Source organism: Cervus elaphus, chromosome 26 (genome assembly GCF_910594005.1).
Source record: "Cervus elaphus chromosome 26, mCerEla1.1, whole genome shotgun sequence".
NCBI classification, from domain to species: domain Eukaryota; kingdom Metazoa; phylum Chordata; class Mammalia; order Artiodactyla; family Cervidae; genus Cervus; species Cervus elaphus.
Genome location: NC_057840.1, coordinates 37851298 through 37870753, shown reverse-complemented (window position 1 = coordinate 37870753; position 19456 = coordinate 37851298). Strand labels below are relative to the sequence as shown.

Sequence of the window (19456 nt, the reverse complement as noted above, 5' to 3'; positions counted from 1 at the left end):
AGTAAAATATGTATATTAAGAAAACAAAATCTGTACACTTGAAGGCAAAGGAACCTGGAAGCTTTCTCAAAATACAAGGTGACTGAAAGTTAAGTTGTTTAATGAGATTAATTTAGTAATCTAAAAAAATGTACTTCTACTGTATGAACTGAAGAGAACAAAGAATAACAAATTAAAAATCAATTAAACCAAGCAGGGAGTGATGAGGACTTATTCGTAATAAGAATAAAGAGGAAGGGAAGGATAGAAAACGTATTTTTAAAAATAACTCATAGAATTTCACAACTGAAAAGATACAAATCAAAGAGAGGCACCTATGAAAAATCCAAGTTTTCAGGTCTGAGTGTCAGGAACGTATTTTTACTACTAACATAAAGAGGAGATCTAAAAGTAAGTTTCAGAAGAAAGACAAGTTTAGATTGGCGGATAACAACCTCATTTTATATACACATGTACACACAGTACTGAGAAGATATGGGACTGAACTCCACAACATAAAAGCAAAAAACACAGTCTTTCCTGAAGACCTAAGAGTTGAAGCGATGAAGAATAAATAATCAAGACTAAGTATCAGAAAAAGAATAAGTAGATCAAAAGCACACGAGGCCTTAGGGTAAAATACAAACAACGAATACAAAGACTGAGGAAGAGCGCTAGGTAGCAGCATAATAAAGAAGAAAGATAACAAACATTACTTTTCACTTCTATGGCATGCTGTCAACTCTTAAGCATGATCATATATACTATATATCACTTTTAGCTTCAGAATGGCCCAGTAAGATTAGTATTTATTATTCTCATTTTGCAGCTTCATAGATATATAAACTTATGGTAACTGACCTAACTAAATTCAAACTACTATTAAGCTTCAGAAGCATGTCTCAAACCCAATTACTCTGGCTGACCCAACATTCAGTTTCCAAAATAAAGCCAAGTCCACCAGGTAGCAACCAACTAGACACACACGACTGGGTCACTGAGCCGACGGGAGACGACTGTGGAGGCCCCCGTGTAACAGCGTCCACCGAACTGAGGACCAAGAAGGCCTGAGGACCACATGCGACGAAGCTCGTATGTCTACTGAGCAAAGGTCAGCTAAGTGTTAAGTCTTCCAGCCCTTAACATGGAAGCTCACTTTCTCTAAAAGATCTAACTCAATTAACATTATCACAGATCAACTCCATCTTTCTCACCAAAGCTTAAGACATGGTATTTTGGGTTTGAAGGCAGTATTACAAAACTAATATGGCAATAAATGTGGAATGTGAAAAATCCCATTGAAAACTCTCACTCACTGCACCCTATCCACCTACTTCTCTCTTAAGCAATAACCACTGCTTAGGGCTTCCCTGGTGGCTCAGACAGTAAAGGGTCTGCCCGCAGTGCGGGAGACTGGGGTTCGATTCCGGGGTTGGGAAGATCCCCTGGAGAAGGAAATGGCAACCCACTCCAGTACTCTTGCCTGGAAAATTCCATGGACAGGGGAGCCTGGCAGGCTACAGTCCATGGGGTCGCAAAGAGTCGGACACGACTGAGTGACTTCACTTTCACTTTTCACTTTTCAAAGGCTGACTGGCTACTTATCAGAATTTTCTATAGGCATCTATGTATGTGTGTGGGTGGGTATAAAGGTAAACATATACATGTATATATGTGACATACATACTTTAAATACAATCTGGTGCAAAATTATACTATTAACTACTTAAAAATTGATTCTCTTAAAAGCCTTGCTGGATTTAGTACAACACTAAAATTTTTATAAATTAAGACCAATAATAACACTGGTCCAAAATACATCATGGTCTGTATTTTGTTAGCGTCTGACATTCAAAAGTCTTGTTCAAGTATTTCTCCAACTTGGAAAATATGTTGAATATAATCTAGCTCTTTATAGCTCATATTTTCCAAAACTTTTATCCATTATCAAAATATTACAATATTAAAATACTTTCCAGGGCCACAAAGACATCCACAATGACACTAAGTGTTCCCAGATGAATTTCTTAAAAAAAAAAAAAAAAAAAGTTTTCTTGCTAGGCTGAGTTGCTTCAGTCCTGTCTGACTCTACTTTGAAAGCAGCTATTATTGATTTTGTAGCATTGTTGTGCTTTAAAATAACGGTACCAGGAGCTTTCTAAACAGTAGTCTGTGAAAAATTAAGGAAAGAAGTTACAGAGTAGCCACCACTATTAAAATCATAAACATGCCACCAACAGAGGCCTACAGGGTAACTGTATCCTTCTACAAGGAAGGTACAAGGTGTGTTACTCAAAGGTTGTTGGTTTTTTGTTTTTTTTCACTTTTCTGCAGAGGGCATACTGTGTGTTGCTGTATAATACATCTTTTCCAAGGAGTGCAGGCTTCCTGTGGCATCTCATTCTATCAGCAGGAAAGCAGAGCCCAGGTGTTTGTTCCTCATTCTGGTCCAAGTTCAGCATAATGTGATAATAATTTACTACAAATCACCAATTCCCATTCCGCCCCCACCTACAACATACAGAAAAATCTCACTCAAACAATTCTACTGAAAAAGTGAAAACAATGAACCAAGACAGAGAACAGAAACTTCTTCTAATTTGGCTGCTAACTATGTGCCTCTCATAAGCTGACACTCAACAAATTTCATCATCTTTGGGTCTTGATTCTTCATCCATCTATTAAACGATATACTATCACAAGTGTTTCCAGTCTAAAACTTGTAATTTCTGGAAATTAAGTTGAAGCATTAACAAGGAACCCAGTCATAGAACTGATAACTACAAATGTGCAACAAGAGTGTCAGGGTCTCTGCTGGGTGCTGTGCCCGTCAGTCCCGCCTGACTCTGCAACCGCGTGGACTGTATCCCACCAGGCTTCTCTGTCCATGGAATTTTCCAGACAAGAATACTGGAGGGGATCATCATTTCCTCCTCCAGGGGCTCTTCCCAATTCAGGGATCGAACCCGAGTCTCCTGCATTGGCAGGCAAGTTCTTTACCACTGTGCCACCTGGGAAGCCAAGGGTCTCTAGCTACATCATTCTAAAATCAAAGAGAACAGGACTTTCCTAGTGGTACAGTTGACAAGACCTGCCAATGCAGGGTATGTGGGTTCTATCCCTGATCCAGGAAGATTCCACAAGTTGTTGAGCAACCAAATCCATGCAACACAACCACCGAGCCGGTGCTCAAGAGCCCACACTGCAACTCCTGAAGCTCAGGTGCCCTAGAGCCCTCCACAAACGGAGAAGTCACCACACTGCGAAGCCCTGCAGCGGAAGGGAGAGTAGCAGCTTCCCCTTGCTTCAACTAGAGGACGCCTGTGCACAGCAACAAAGACCCAGCACAGCCAAAAATGAATACAATTAATTTATTTTTAAAAATAAAAGAGAACAGAAATGATTCTCCATGGGAGAAAACAAAATGTACAAACAAACACATACATATATAAAAATACCTTCAGTTTACTAGGTTCTATTTCTAATAACATAGCACTTAAATTCATCCTAATTCCAAGCTCACAATAAATTGGTTATTGTAGACAGGGTTAAAATAAAAAAACTATGTAACCAAGAGGAGCTAATGAAATGCTTGATGATACGAGTAGGCTCAATGTTAAGGAATTCTAATAAAATTTCATCGAACAAAATTTAAATCTTTACTTCTAGTTCATACAACTCACTACTTAACATTTAATTATATATAAGAACCAGATGCTTGGATAAACAGAATTTAAAATCAAGCAAATTCCAAGCAGAGTTGCTTTAAGATGTCCTTATATTCACAAACTCAAGATGATAGAAAAGGTCGTCTAAAAAACAAACAAAAGCTGACTAAAAGATTCTACAACATTTTGCCTTAAGCCTTTTTCTCTGTCATCTCCCCCTAATCTCCATCTCTAGCCCATTCTTTAAGTACCTGACCTATATCCGTTTCCATCCTGATGACATCAAATTGTCCAGGGGCATGGAACTACTGCTGTGTTTAACAAACCAGTAGTCTTTCGTGGTTGAGATATATGGGTGATTTCAATTCTCCCCGCCCCAATTCTTTTATTCTAGGTGGGAAACAATGCCCCCTCATCTGACCCATCCTGCCAAATTACCTTCCTCCTCAGAAGCTCTGAGCTTCCTGATTCACCCTGACTGTGACTGGACCACATCACCTTATCTACCCTGATTGACCCTGACTGTGACTGGACCACATCATCTTATCTACCCTGATTCACCCTGACTGTGACTGGACCACGTCATCTTATCTAGCCGGTACCTGCAAGCCCTGGCACCACACTCTTCCTTAAACCCTTTAGAATCTCCACACTCTTCTGATCAAAAAGGAAATCCTGGGCATAGTACATACAAAGACCCTTCATCAGAAGATCCTTACCCATTTCCCTGAAAATGATCTCTTGCCTTTGCCTTATACATGTCTCATATTCTGTACGACATTATATACAGAGAATAGTATGCACATACTACAAACTGTCTACACCACTACTCTTTGTATCATAGGATTCATATCGTATTATCTTTATTCTTTGTGATAATCCATTCACAACCCCAACCCTTTTAAAATATGAGCTGAGAAAAAGATGTAATTAACCCGGGAACCACTCTGCAATGCCTGATAGATGGCAAATATGCATAAACAACAAAGCTCAAAGGACCAAAAACTATTTTCTAGTATTCCTTCCAACCACTAGTTGCTGTTACATTAGAACCTCCATGGGTTATTACTGTATTCTAGCAATTTGAAAACTGCACTATAATTAAAACAGAATGAAAAAATAGTGTGACAATCCTGTTGTTCTGTTGCTCAGTCATGTCTGACTCTCCGCAACCCCATGTACTGCAGCATGCCAGGCTTCCCTGTCCTTCACGATCTCCTGGAGTTTACTCAAACTCAAGTCCATTCAATCGATGATGCCATCCAACCATCTCATCCTCTGTCACCCCTTTCTCCTCCAATCTTGAAGGACTAGCAAAACAAAGTAAGCACTCATAGAATTATTTGGAATTACCCCCTGCTTAACAGCTCTAAAAGGTCTGAGATAGCTAACCCTTTGATTTGGCAAAGGATCAAATCAACCAAAGCACTGATTGGGAAATTTTGTACTAGCAAAATGGGGTAGCCTCCATTAGGGCAACTTCTTTAGGATATTAATCCTCTTCAGCTAAGTTGGTCACAACCCTTTTTCTTGTAATCACTACCAAAGCCTTTTCATACTGTTCATGGGTTTCTCAAGGCAGGAATACTGAAATATTCCTCAATGATCAGTGCAAAGAAATACAGGAAAACAACAGAATGGGAAAGACTAGAGATCTCTTCAAGAAAATTAGAGATACCAAGGGAACATTTCATGCAGAGATGGCCTCAATAAAGGACAGAAATGGTAAGGACCTAACAGAAGCAGAAGATATTAAGAAGAGGTGGCAAGAATACACAGAAGAACTGCATAAAAAAGATTTTCATGACCCAGATAATCACGATGGTGGATCACTCACCTACAACCAGACATCCTGGAATGTGAAGTCAAGTGGGCCTTAGGAAGCATCACTATGAACAAAGCTAGTGGAGGTGATGGAATTCCAGTTGAGCTATTTCAAATCCTAAAAGATGATGCTGTGAAAGTGCTGCACTCAATATGCCAGCAAATTTGGAAAACAGCAGCGGCCACAGGACTGGAAAAGGTCAGTTTTCATTCCAATCCCAAAGAAAGGCAATGCCAAAGAATGCTCAGACTACTGCACAATTGCACTCATCCTACACGGTAGCAAAGTAATGCTCAAAATTCTCCAAGCCAGGCTTCAGCAATACGTGAACTGTGAACTTCCAGATGTTCAAGCTGGATTCAGACAAGGCAGAGGAACCACAGATCAAACTGCCAACATCCGCTGGATCATTGAAAAAGCAAGAGTGTTCCATAAAAACATCTACTTCTGCTTTATTGACTATGCCAAAGTCTTTGTGTGGATCACAATAAACTGTGGAAACTTCAAGAGATGGGAGTACCAGACCACCTGACCTGCCTCTTGAGAAATCTGTATGCAGGTCAGGAAGCAACAGTTAGAACTGGACATGGAACAACAGACTGGTTCCAAATAGGAAAAGGAGTACGTCAAGGCTGTATATTGTCACCCTGCTTATTTAACTTATAAGCAGAGTACATCATGAGAAATGCTGGGCTGGATGAAGCACAAGCTGGAATCAAGATTGCAGGGAGAAATATCAATAACCTCAGATATGCAGGTGACACCAACTTTATGGCAGAAAGTGAAGAAGAACTGAAGAGCCTCTTGTTGAGAGTGAAAGAGGAGAATGAAAAAGTTGGCTTAAACTAAGATCATGGCATCTGGTCCCATCACTTCATGGCGAGTAGATGAGGAAACAGTGGAAACAGTGTCAGACTTTATTTTTTTGGGCTCCAAAATCACTGCAGATGCTGACTGCAGCCATGAAATTAAAAGACGCTTACTTCTTGGAAGGAAAGTTATGACTAACCTAGACAGCATGTTAAAAAGCAGAGACATTACTTTGCTAACAAAGATCCATCTAGTCAAAGCTATGGTTTTTCCAGTGGTCACATATGGATGTGAGAGTTGGACTATAAAGAAAGACCCTGATGCTGGCAAAGACTGAAGGCGAGAGAAGGGCACAACAGAGGATGAGATGGTTGGATGGCATCACCAACTCAATGGACATGAGTGAGTAAACTCCAGGAGTTGGTGAGAGAGGGGCCTGGCGTGCTGCAGTCCATGGGGTCGCAAAGAGTCAGACACGACTCAGCCACTGAACTATCTGAACTACCAAAGCAGAGACAGATCTCTATGAGAGGTTCCAAGTGCTCTGACAGAAACAGAACAAGAAATGGGAAACTTCTGCCCAATAAAAGGAATTGCTATAAAAATATAAATCACTTTTCTTGGCATATTAAAAAAAAAAAAGCCAAATATGCCAAGGATCCTTACAAGAGCAGTCACAACCATAGCTCAATAATCTTCCCTAGTGGCTCAGACAGTAAAGAGCCTGGCTGCAATGTGGGAGACCCAGATTAGATCCCGGAGTCTGAAAGATACCCTGGAGAAGGAAATGCCAACCCACTCCAGTATTCTTGCCTGGAAAATCCCACAGACCGAGGAGCCTGGCAGGGCCCCAATCCATGGCGTTGCAAAGAGTTGGACGTGATTGAGCGACTGACACACAAACCTCAATAAAGCATTTAAAAGGTGGAGGGCACTTAGTGGCTTGTTAAATGCTTACAGAAAAACTACTCAGAGAAAGAACTCATTTCAATAACTAACATGCAATATGGAAAAAACCTTACTTTGGTGATTTTTATTCAAAGGGGTTGATATTTAGCCAGGTACAAGATAAATAACCTGCATATAGTTTTTAAGCTTTTATTAGGTAAATGCACATTAGCATTATCAGGAAACTTCCTCCCTATTTCAAGAAAACTACACAAGCCAACTACTTTCATAGAGTCCCTCAACTGTGGGTAATACTTTTAAACAGTATTTTCTTAAGAGTCCATCATACATGTTTACATGAATGCTCAGTCATGTCCAACTCTTTGCAGTCCCACGGACTGTAGTCCACGAGGCTCCTCTGTCCATAAGGTTTCCCAGGCAAGAATACTAGAGTGGGTTGCCATTTCCTCCTCCAGGGGATCTTCCTGCCCCAGGGATTGAACCTGCATCTCCTGCACTGGCAGACGCATTCTCTACCACTGAGCCAAGGAGAATACATATGTACTTATCAGTAAATGAGGTCTGCGTTCTGTGCCCAGTTAATGAGGTTTCTCTTCTCTTCCTTTAATGAGTCAGTGTAGCTACATAATGAAAGTATCATAAATGGGAGATAGGAAGAAATAAACCAAGCTTTTGAAAGTTTGCCCCCTTTGCTGCATTTTTTGTCACATTCTCAAGAAAGAATGCTCACTCTGCAGTTAATATGAAAAAAAATTTAGTTGCTCAATGTCACTACCTGTGGAAAAATAAGAAACATGCATTTCCAGTACACACCCACACACACAAACAGTACAAATTCCATGAGGGTGGAGGCTTTTTTTTTTGGTCTGTTTTGTACACTTACATCTCTAGAGCCTAGAATAAGTGTGTGCACGTGGTGGCAGATGTTCAAAAAACCACATTGAATAAATATTTTCACTAAGCCAGCTTTTAAAAGTATTTTCTCTTTTTGATGTTAAAATAAGGCTTATAAGGCTCAATTGTAATTCTGATTTGCAAATAGCATACTATTGACCAAGTTCTCAGGTTTCAGATTAAAGCAGGGTCATAAAAAGTATGGCCCATGACCCATTTCTGTAGGCCCTCAGGCCAAGATTGGTTTTACATTTTAAAAGAATTGTGAAAAAACCAAGATTATGCAAAAGAGACCTTAAACAGCCCATTAAACCTAATTTTTACCATCTGACCCTCTACAGAAAGTCTACTGACCCTGTGAATTGAGATTTCATTCAAGAGAAAACCAAAGTTGGGACTTTCCTGACAGTCCAGTAATTAAGATTTCACGCTTCCCCTGCAGGGTGCAAGGGTTCAAACCCTGGTTGGGGAGCTAAGATTCTGCATGTCAGACAGTGCAGCCAAAAATTTTTAAAAAAAAGAAGAGAGAATGAAAGCTTTAACATACTTTCACCTATGAACTGAGAATCTGTTACTAGAAACATCTTTCACTTAAGACCTTCTCCATTATCTAAATCTCTAAATTTTAGCTTATTTGATTTGAAGAATGCCAAGGAAATGGCTGGTTTTTTTTTAACCAGAGCGTAAATGGTTATAATGCCAAAGCTAGTAAGTAAAGAAGGATTACAGTTGATTTACATTTAATATTTTACATACTAAAACATACAAATGGATGGAGAAAAAATGGAATACAAACAGAAAAAAAAAAAAAGCCAAATTATATTTCAAAGGAATAGCAAGACTACATACATTAAGAGGGAAAAAACTAACCAAGCAACATTTGAACGCAGCATTTTGACTATATACCCTCAGGCTAAAAAAGATGAACAAACAAATACTCAATTCTAGTTAATAGGCTTGTTTTGAGATACATGGCTTAGCAATTCTGAAACTACTTTCTGTGTATTTCAGGACTGATCAAACAATACATAAATATATTGTGGACAACAGAAACTAGTGTTTTCTCACTACAGAGAAAGGAATTACAAATTTGCAAACAGGAAAGACTAGAATAAACCAGTGAACAGTGTTGGACTGTTACTGCAGACAGGATGAATTCATGGCATTTTACAGAGGCAGATGAACAAAAAAAATTTGCTTGTATATTGACATTTTATATATATATAAAAGCATGTTCAGACATATACACAATTTCTAGCTCAATAACCACCAAAAGAAACTAAGGTTCCTCAGAGAAATGGCTGATTCTAGAGTTGGGGTGGGAATACATTATACAAGAAAGTGAATACCCAAAAACTGATGAGTACATGTTGAGGACACAGGAGCCAGCTTGAAGGAGCTGTGACATCAAAAGACCCCAATGAATAAAAAATAATCCTTGAATTCATACTGATATGCATATATACACAAATGGGGAGAAGGAAAAGCTCCTGTGGAAGGCTGATAATAAACAATAGACTCAGAAAATGACCATCCGAGTACTGATTCAGGCAAGAACTGGATGGTTTAAAAAAAAAAAAAAAAAAAAAGGGTGAAAGTTTGATGAGTAACAAGCTATTTGTATAGTTTCAAAAATGACTTCCCATAAGATATTTGTTACAGGTAATCCCTGACAGTTCAGTGGTTAGGACTCCACATTTCCACTGCAGGGAGCACAGGTTCAATCCTTGGTCAGGGAATTAAGATCCTGCAAGCTGTGCAGCAGGGACAAAAATAAATTAATTCATTTTTTAAAGAAATATTTGATGCATGAGACAAGTGCTCAGGGCTGGTACACTGGGAAGACCCAGAGGGATGGGATGGGGAGGGAGGCGGGAGGGGGGGATAGGGATGGGGAACACATGTAAATCCATGGCTGATTCATGTCAATGTATGGCAGAAACCACTACAATATTGTAATTAGCCTCCAACTAATAAAAATAAATGGAAAAAAATTTAAAAAAATTTTTTTAAAGAAATATTTGTTACAAAAGGAAAAATAAGACATTTTACAACAGAAAAACCTTGCAGAAAAAAGTTAACATCCTTATTAATGGGATACATCATGTGCTTCCTGAGGACACAGTATCACTTTTGGATTACTCCTGCCAAAAATGCCTAACCTGAAACTAATCATCAAGCATCAGAAGACAATTCCATATTAAGGGAATTCTAAAAATAATAGGCCTATTCTCATCAATCATCAAAGGTCATAAAAGACAAAGTAATAACCAACTGCTCCAGATTAAAGGACACTAGAGACAAGTGTGATGTGATTTAGGTTTTGTTTCTACTCAAGACTTAACTGATACAATTAGTGAAATCTGAAGGAGGTCTGCAGACAATTGCATTATATCAATATTAACTTCCTGATTTTGATACCTGTACTGTGGCTGTTTTCAGAAAAATACAGTTAATATTTAGAAGTAAAAGGCATTAATTGCAATTTACTCTCCGAATGTTCAGAAACAAGGTTTACCAGTCATTCATGTGAATTGCAAAGAGAATAGGAAAGCAAATATGATTACATGTACTACATAGTGAAATCACGATGAAGTGTATATAAAAATTATTTATCATTCTTGCAACTCTTCTGTAAATCTGAAGTTGTACACATAAAGTTTAAAAAGTGGGGAAGAACCATCAATTTATATTTGGACATCATGCAGCAAAAAAATTGTGAAAAAATCGAGTGATGGTTCCCCTTTACACAGCTCGCTGTCCTTTACATCTCAACCGGGAGCCGAGTGAGACCTGGTCCTTCCAGTCTCAGCTCTAACACAAGCGGCACTTCTTGGTGAAGTCACACTGGCAGGCCTCAGATTCCGTGCTTGTGAAATGAGGACAGCACCTATCCTACCTTTCTCTCAAGTTTATCCTAAGATCCACTGAAACATCATAATGGCTGGGGAAAATAAGCACATATAAAACACCATATATCATAAAGTGATTCGGTTTTTAAAATGTTTGGTAAATAAAAAGTACTTTAAAATTACCCAAGCCAGACTTTTTTTTTTTTTTCATCACAGCAAGGAGCTGTTTTAGAAACTAGACATTTGCTATGTGTTTTGGTTTGGAAAAATTTTAACTTCTTCAACATTCTTTCTTTTTACCATTTCAATAAATTCAAATACCTCTACCTTTTTTTAACCAGAAAACTTCATAGTATCAAAACATTACTAAAGAAAGGAATTAACCAAGGCATTATCAACCTTTAAAAAAAAAATAAGATACAGTTGACATAAAACTTGTATTAGTTTCAAGGGTACTGATCAATCTTTTAGACACTGTGACCCAAAGTAAAAAAACCATTGTATCATTTCCCAAGTTTCCAAGATCATAAAATACATAATCCAAACTTTCATCCTGCAGTCACAAGCTACTCAAATGAGACCCAAGGAATCAAATCAAATTCAGAAAACAGTGTTCATAAAAGAGAAAGAGACACCAAATTTTTTTCATGTGCTTAATTAAATCAAGGAAAAGTTTGTTTTAGAAATAAAAATAATCTTTCCAAATTCTTAAAGAGTTTGATCACCAATTAAAATTATTTTTTACTATTTGCACAGAGACTAATTAATATATCATGACAAACTATCCCTAAAGCTATATTTTCTAAAAACAGTTATGATTCCAAAATAACCAAATGGAGGTTTAATCGGACGGGCAGATTAGTATAAAATGAAACAATGTCGCTTGTCTTACTTCCCCATTGTTGAAAAGATCACATCAGGTTCATGTTTAAAAAGGCTACTCCCTCAATCTCTATTGTGAACAGCAGACAAGCCGCCTGGGCTCTGTAACAGTGAAAAGCTGAGAGCAGACAGGCAGAGCTGAGCTTGGAGGGAAGCGCAGCAACCGCCCAGGCCCCAGCAGAGCAGCAAGCCGGGGCCAGGAGCGCCTGCGCGGCCGCACCAGTCTGCAGCAAGGGCCCTGCGCTCAAAGCCGATGAGGTGGAAGAAAGGATTACAGTGCAGAAGCTCCAAGATGGTGTGCTTTTTGCCTGTTTTGTTTACAACTGTGCCCCAGCAGACAGAAAAGTGCCTGGTAAACAGTAAGTATTCATTAAGTATTGGTTAAATGAATAAACAAATGAATCAAATCCTAGGTCTTTCAAGTCAGCCTCTACAAATTATACTAAGTTGCAGAATTATCTTAATGAATTTGACTTACATTGAATTAAAAGCCATAAACTCTTTAAAAACATGAACAAATCATCTCTATTCCCCATTCCAATTAAATAGAACAATGTCAAAGTTCCTAATGTATCTCCTGACCTACAGTAAGATAGCATATTTACATACTCTTCCTTGAGTTTAAAATATGGTGTATCAGAAACTGGTACAGCAGAAATAGAAAGATGAAATAAATGCATAAAATCAAAACCAGAGTGACCAAATGCATTGTGTTTACCACCAAACTTAAAGAGCTACAAGGAATCAGAAGCCATGGTAACATTTCTCATGGGCATTTATTTCTTATAATAGTACCTCTAACAAAATCTGCTCCTCTATAATTAGAAAATCCAAAATCTGACTTAGTCTTGTGTCTCCAATGCTACAGAGTATCTGCCAGTGATCTGTGACCATCTTATAGTTTGAAGAACTTCCTCAAAATATAAGATGTATTTCATTTCCAACCATCAAATTCAGAAATTTGCAATTTACTCATCTTACATAAGTAATATTTCCTTTACGAAAAATTACGTGGAGCAGAATGCAAGTAAATGCACAAGAGTTTAAGATATGATTGATGCTCACTACTAAGCACAACTTTTTTTTCACTTCACCTATTTTTTGTGAAGAAATTCAACTCATTCCCTACATGTTTGCTTTAAGCTTACCAATATATTCTAAGTGACAACTTCATTCTGCTTCCCAAGCACTTCCCATACAATCAAGACATCATTTCACTACCAATTGAAACCTAATTATTTTCCAAAGGGCCTGCCTTATGTGGGTTATCATCATCTTACTATGCTTCTTGTGTCCATGCTGCTGGAAAGCAGTCTGTACAAGCAGGAGAAGAGGCACAATCCTGAGAGAAAGGAGCAGAGAAAGATGTTGAGAAAACAGAACCAGATAAGTGAGCTCCCTGAAGAGTTCAGGAGCCCAGCCAGTGTTCAAGGTCAAGGCTGATTACATTCTGTCATACCATTACGAGTTAGCAGTTGTCCAGTAACAGGAAAACTGGCCCTAGAAAGAAATATCTAAAATTTCATGCACAAGCAGCAGTATCAGCCCTAATTCTATGCCAACTACACTTCTATAAAAAGAGGAGCAAGTGATCATAAAATAGGGCTATTTAAAAGACTGGGGAATACTAATGTCCCCTAAATGCCAAGCAAAATTACTGTAACAAACTCACTGCTAGCCTAAAATAAAAATGAGTGAACTATATATATCTCAAGAATTTCAATGTTGCCAAAAAAATTTTATACTTAATCCTGAAAATGATGGACTAAAAACACTCTCAAATCATACAGTCCCCCAAATCATTATCAACCTCAATTATGCTTGTACTCTAACTTTATTCATTAAAAAAACTTTTACCATATGTTGTTTTTTTTTTACCATATGTTGTTTTAAAACGAAAAAACAAGGCATAAAGGGCTTGAAAATAGTGTAATTACAATATAAAACTTAGGACTGATTCAGTCTAACTGAAACTTTCTATGAAATAGTCCCCTCCCTGCTCTCCCCTTAGTAAGAAAAATCTTAAGCAGAGTTTTTATTTTAAATTTTCCATCTAAACTACTATAAACCTACAATTCCATAAAATGACCCTCAAAACAATGCTTATACCCACTAAGTCCTCCAAAGTATTAAATTTCATATTTAGTCAGAGACTCTTCCAACTAACAGGAAGCCTAAAAATCTCAAATCATTTATTTTACACCAGAGAAAACCAAATGTTCAAAAATGTTAACTGCCTTGGTTCAAGTCATTCAGCTACCTACTATATCATCAATCCATGCATTTGAGAAATCTTTATTTAGCATATACTAAGGCATTATGATATGTACCAAGGATATGAAGCAATGAAGTTATGTGGTCACTGTCCTCATGGAACTTATAATCTGGTGAGAAAAATTACTCCTAATTACTTAAAACTGTAGTCATCATTAGAAGGAAAAACAGTGTTTTAAGACAGTATAACAGGGGACCTAAATCAGTGATTCTCAACCATGGTCGATTTTGGCCCCCAAAGGACATCTGGTAATATCTGGAGACATTTCTGGTTGTCACAACAAGGGAACCTAGTGGGCAGAGACCAGGGCTGCTGCTAAACATCGTGCAATGCACAAGGCAGCTCCTCACAGCAATTATCCAGCCCAAAACATGAACAAAGCCCAGGCTGAGAATCCCTAACCTAAACACTGGGGCAGGGAGAAGGCAGTGAGGGCTTCCTTTCTAACACCGAGTCTGCTACATCTTTAAGAGATTTTCACAAAGCAGAAACCAAAAAAATCTTCTAATTGTTACACTTAACCAAAACTCCCACTGGAAAGTTAAAACAGAAGAGAAAGAAAGAGACATTCTCTGATACATGAAAATCAAAGAAAAAGGCAATGTTCTATAGCTGCTTCACATAAATTCCCCTTCCTCAACTGCAAGGGGAAAATATAAAATCAGATTTCACATGCTTTTATTATTCCCACTACCTTTCCCACTGTCCTCTACCACCCCATGCCTACTACTAGATATTGGTGGAAAGATTATAAGTCCTCTAGTTAGGCAAATGAACACCCTGGATACAAACTTGGAAATAGAATAAGACAAAGAAGGGATTTCACTACTGGTGTAAAGACAAGGCAGAGAAGAGGAAAATATACTGGGTGTTAAAGTGACCCTGGAAAAGTCTACATCCTGAAACAGTTTAAAGGGTGAGCTGTCCAACCAACCAAAGGATCCTAAGAACAAAATACACTAAGTATTTAGAGATCCTACAGATGAGTAAAGAATTTAAGAACCAAGGTAAATCCAAAAATTAATCTGCAATAATTTTACAGACACTAGCATAACAGATTCTTATATTCTTAATCTAAGAATTCTTATATTTTCCACATATTGAGACTTCCTATATTGCTAAAGCGCCCTCACCAATTAAGTTATAATTTTCTAAGAAAGGGGTTATGAACCGCTTTTGTATTTTCCTTCTTTAAAGAAAAAACACCTACCATACTGACCTCCATACAGAAGCATTCTTAAGGACTGAGTACAGATATGCAACTCACGTAAAACTGCTGCATTCCAGTAATCAATTGTGGTCCTAACATGATTCCACAGATTTAAAGAGAAGACCAGGAAACCCTTCTAGCTGAGGTGAGGGCTCTATAAACGATCATAACAAGTAAATGCCACCATCTCTGAACAGCAGCAACTACAATACCTTGTAATGATGATAACTCTTCTGGAATTAACTGCTCAGGTCAAGCACTGACCCTTAGGGAATCCTATATTCCAATCTGGACAGTATTCTTTCATCATTTCAGAACTGACATTAGTGGTCATGGGATTCAACCTTCATCACGATGATGCTTAACTGGAAATTAAAGTTTTCCCACAAAACCAGCACAGAGGGCACTTAAATATCAATTCCTGAGCCTCAATCTCACTTAATTGATGATAATTAAGAGGAATTTACCACACACAAAAAAAGATCCTCCAACAGTGAATGTGAAAATGGGGTGGGGAGGCCATAAAGCCTCTTTGAGAAAAGGGGGAGGGAAGTTTGGCAGGCAGGAAGACATGCCAATCATGACTGCTTCCTGCTACTGCTGCTAAGTCACTTCAGTCGTGTCCGACTCTGTGTGATCCCACAGACGGCAGCCCACCAGGCTCCCCCGTCCCTGGGATTCTCCAGGCAAGAACACTGGAGTGGGTTGCCATTTCCTTCTCCAATGTGTGAAAGTGAAAAGTGAAAGTGAAGTCGCTCAGTCGTGTCCGACTCTTAGCGACCCCATGGACCGCTGCCTATCAGGCTCCTCCGTCCATGGGATTTTCCAGGCAAGAGGACTGGAGTGGGGTGCCATTGCCTTCTCCGGACTGCTTCCTAGACTTATGCATAAGATCAGATTTTCAGACTGAAACTTATCCACAATTTTCAGATTAAAGACCTATATTCTTAACTTTAAAAATCCCTGGCACATTTCTGGTTTCAAGCCAATGTTCGCTTGTTTTTTAAGCAAGTCGTTAAAGCTAAGCATTTCATATTTTCAACATTATGCTTACAGCTAAATTGTGTTACCTTACAAAGTATGTCGCATTTGACAATTTCAATGCTTCAAAGATAACTTTAAATTTGACAGAGAAAGTTTTGTTGGGCTCAGCCCAAAGATAAATGCCTTTAAAAGCCAAATTAATTTTAAGGAAACATTCTAAAACATCCTTGTCCCTAATCCTGTAATTCAGATCCCTTTTTTATTTCTGCACTTTGTAACATATGAGTTAATGGAAAAAATACTACTGAACTATTTCCCACTATATACTTAACTTGCAACAACAAATTTTTACTATACTAGCAAGCATAGTCACAGAAACTTTTTTCCAAAAATCAGAAAAAAAAAAAAAAAGATTACGTATTTTGAGTTTAAACTCCCTTAAAAAGTACATTCTTCTGAATCTTCTTCAAAATATACTTCGCTTCCTCAATTTTATAACTATGCTGTGCGCCAACCCCATTTTTAAACATGGTAAAGTGTGAGCATACTAGTAAAGAAGGGAGTTAAAAGATGTTTTAAGTTCTTTGAAAATACATAAGAGGGAAAAAAAAATACCTAAGGGGAAAGGAGACAGTGTTACACAAACTAAAGTGGGAATACCACTACAAATCTCAAGTTCTTGTAAAGATTAGATGAGAAAAAAGCTGAAACATCAAGCTAGCCATGTATATGTTAGGCTCCTTATCCTTAATGTCAATACTGAAATAAAAAAAACCAATTGTAACATTTCTACTCCTCCCTGCTCCATTGTGATCAACCACAGTGTACTAACCACTCCTTTGTATCTATCACATGGCAGGGAGGGCTGGGAATGGAGGGTACATATTAGGAACCCCCAAGATAAACAGGAGACACCCATCAAAAAGGTCTAGGGTAAATCAAACAGTTGGAAGGTAATAGGAGAAAGCTTTTTTATATATAATTTAAATGAAGACCACTTTAACCTATTTAGGGCTGTAGCACTACATGGAGCAAATAAAAAGCTACACAGACCTGTTTTTTCCCCCTCCCCTGCAGAGCTGTGAAATTATCAACAATAAATTGGAACATATAGTATCCTTATTTTTTATTCCAGATTTTAAGGACAAGGAGTGAAAGCAAATTTTATAATTTGACCCAAATTATCAGCTATAAATTCATAAATAAAATGGAAAAGATTCCCAAGTCTACTACTCTAATTTGTATCAAAAAGCAGTAAAGAAAACCTTGTATTCATTTCCAAAACAAGGCTTTCTTTTACCTGTCACAGCTATTTGCTTTAATATGGAAAGTCTAATTCACATGATTGTAGATCTAACTTTTAGCCTCTCCGCTAAGTTTCTCAAATGCTAATTCTCCAAAGGGAGGAAGGAAGAATGGAAGGGAAGGAGGGAGGGAAGAAGAAAAGAAAAAGAAAATTGTTTAGACATTACTATTAGATTATACTCTATTGAACAGAGTATTAGCGCCTCCACATGAAAAGTTCATAAAACTGATGCAAATCTAATTAACATCATATTAAAATATTTGTATCTAAGGCATACAAGTACGGATAACTCTAGCTGTGTAGACATCTACTTGGTAAATGTTTGTTTAATCTAATAAAGTAAATTCACATTAGAGTTTTAAAAGGTTTTAAAATATTTTAGGGCTTCCCCGGTGGCTCAGACAGTAAAGAAGCTGCCTGCAATGCAGGAGATCCGGGTTTGATCCCTGGGTGGGGAAGATCCCTGGAAAAGGAAATGACTGCCTATTCCAGTAATCTTGCTTGGAGAATTCTATAGATAGAGGAGCCTGGTGGGCTACAGCACACGGGATAGCAGAGTCGGACACGACTATTTTTACCGAAACGTGTCTCCCTTCAGACTAGCAAACTCAATCAAATAGTGGAAACTGGACAGCTGCTTATTTAAAATCTAGCCTTATATATGACATGTGAAGGAGCCCGTGGGAAATACCTCTCCCTCATCTTTCCTCTCGGCATGCACAGCTCTCCTGCTTTATGTCGTGATGATGAGAAGGGTGGGGGGGAGGGGGGAGGTGGAGTAAGGACAGGGGGAAATTTGCAGAAATAACCTCGCCTCCCGACCAACCGTCCCTTTAAGCTTAAGTCCCCGGTTGGCAGGTTACCTAGCCAACAATATCTCGGTTATAAACAAGCACTGCTTGCAATGTGCCCACAGACGATCATCCCAGGAGGTGCTCTTCCAGCACTTCCACCCCCCACCAACCCTCACCACCCCCATCAGTGCCTGCCTCACGAAGGACCGAGGAAAGGCCTGAAACAGGGATGCCTGGCCTCCAAGTTAAAAATCCCGCAGGCCCAGGAAAAGAGGTGGGCGGGCCAGGCCTCGGCGGAACTGACCCGCAGAGAGACCTGTCGGGAGCCTCCGGGGGAGGGCCCAACCGGGGGCCTCCCCCTCCACCCCCGCAGCCACTCGGGAGTAGGTGCTGGAGACACCGGAACCTCCCCCGCCCCCACCACCACCCCGGGATCGGGGGAGGGGCGCCGGGACGGAGAGACACCCCTCCCCCACGGGCACGGCCAGGCCGCCGCTCGCCCCACCCTGGAGAAAGCTCTGCGGGCCCGTGCCCAGCCCTCCCGCGGCGGGCCTCGTCCCGGATCGGGGGTCGGGGGTCGGGGTGGGGAGCGTGGGCAGGAGCAGGGGAGAGGAGAGGGGAGGCCAAGACTGCAATACCAACCTCGCTATTGAAGGTTTTCACAGCCTCCATGTTGTCGATGCGGAGGCCCGGAGCCCGGCGGCGGAAGAGGCGGCGGCCACTGCACTGGGTGGGGAGAGCGAGACGGGGGCGGCGGCGGCGGCTGCGCCGCGAGGGGGGGGGGGGGGAGGGGGCGGGCGCGCCGGCGGCGGCGGGGACGGGGGTGGGGGGCCGGGCCGCTGCGACCCCCCGGGCCTAAGGGGAAAGGCGAGGCAAGCACTGGCGGGGAAGGGCTCTCCCTTAGGGGCGGCGAGGCCCCGGCATGGCCGCTAGGGCGGGCGGAGCGCCGGGCCGGGGAACAGAGGCGCTGCCGGGGCGGGTCAGCGGCGGCGGCGGCGGCGGCCGGGGGGGGGGGAGGGGCCGGGCCGCGGCGCCTTCTCTTCTCCGCCCCGCTCGGTCTCGGGCTTC

The 19456-nt window shown here is 40.0% G+C and overlaps 1 protein-coding gene across 18 annotated transcripts in view; it reads right to left on the bottom strand.

Moving 5' to 3' along the window:
• Positions 1-19196, bottom strand: part of SCAF8 (SR-related CTD associated factor 8) — a 210318-nt gene extending 191122 nt beyond the window's left edge. For 17 of the 18 annotated variants that reach the window (XR_006337981.1, XR_006337979.1, XR_006337973.1 and 14 more), the window contains exon 1: positions 19031-19196. Coding sequence is in view for 2 of the 18 variants with exons in the window: in XM_043888339.1 (XP_043744274.1) it covers positions 19031-19060 (30 nt within the window). In the remaining 16 variants the exon portion in view is untranslated. Of the gene's footprint in view, positions 1-13099; positions 13162-19030 lie in introns of all 18 variants that reach the window. The other variant, XR_006337986.1, reaches the window with a different exon arrangement.
• Positions 19197-19456: the final 260 nt, after the last annotated feature.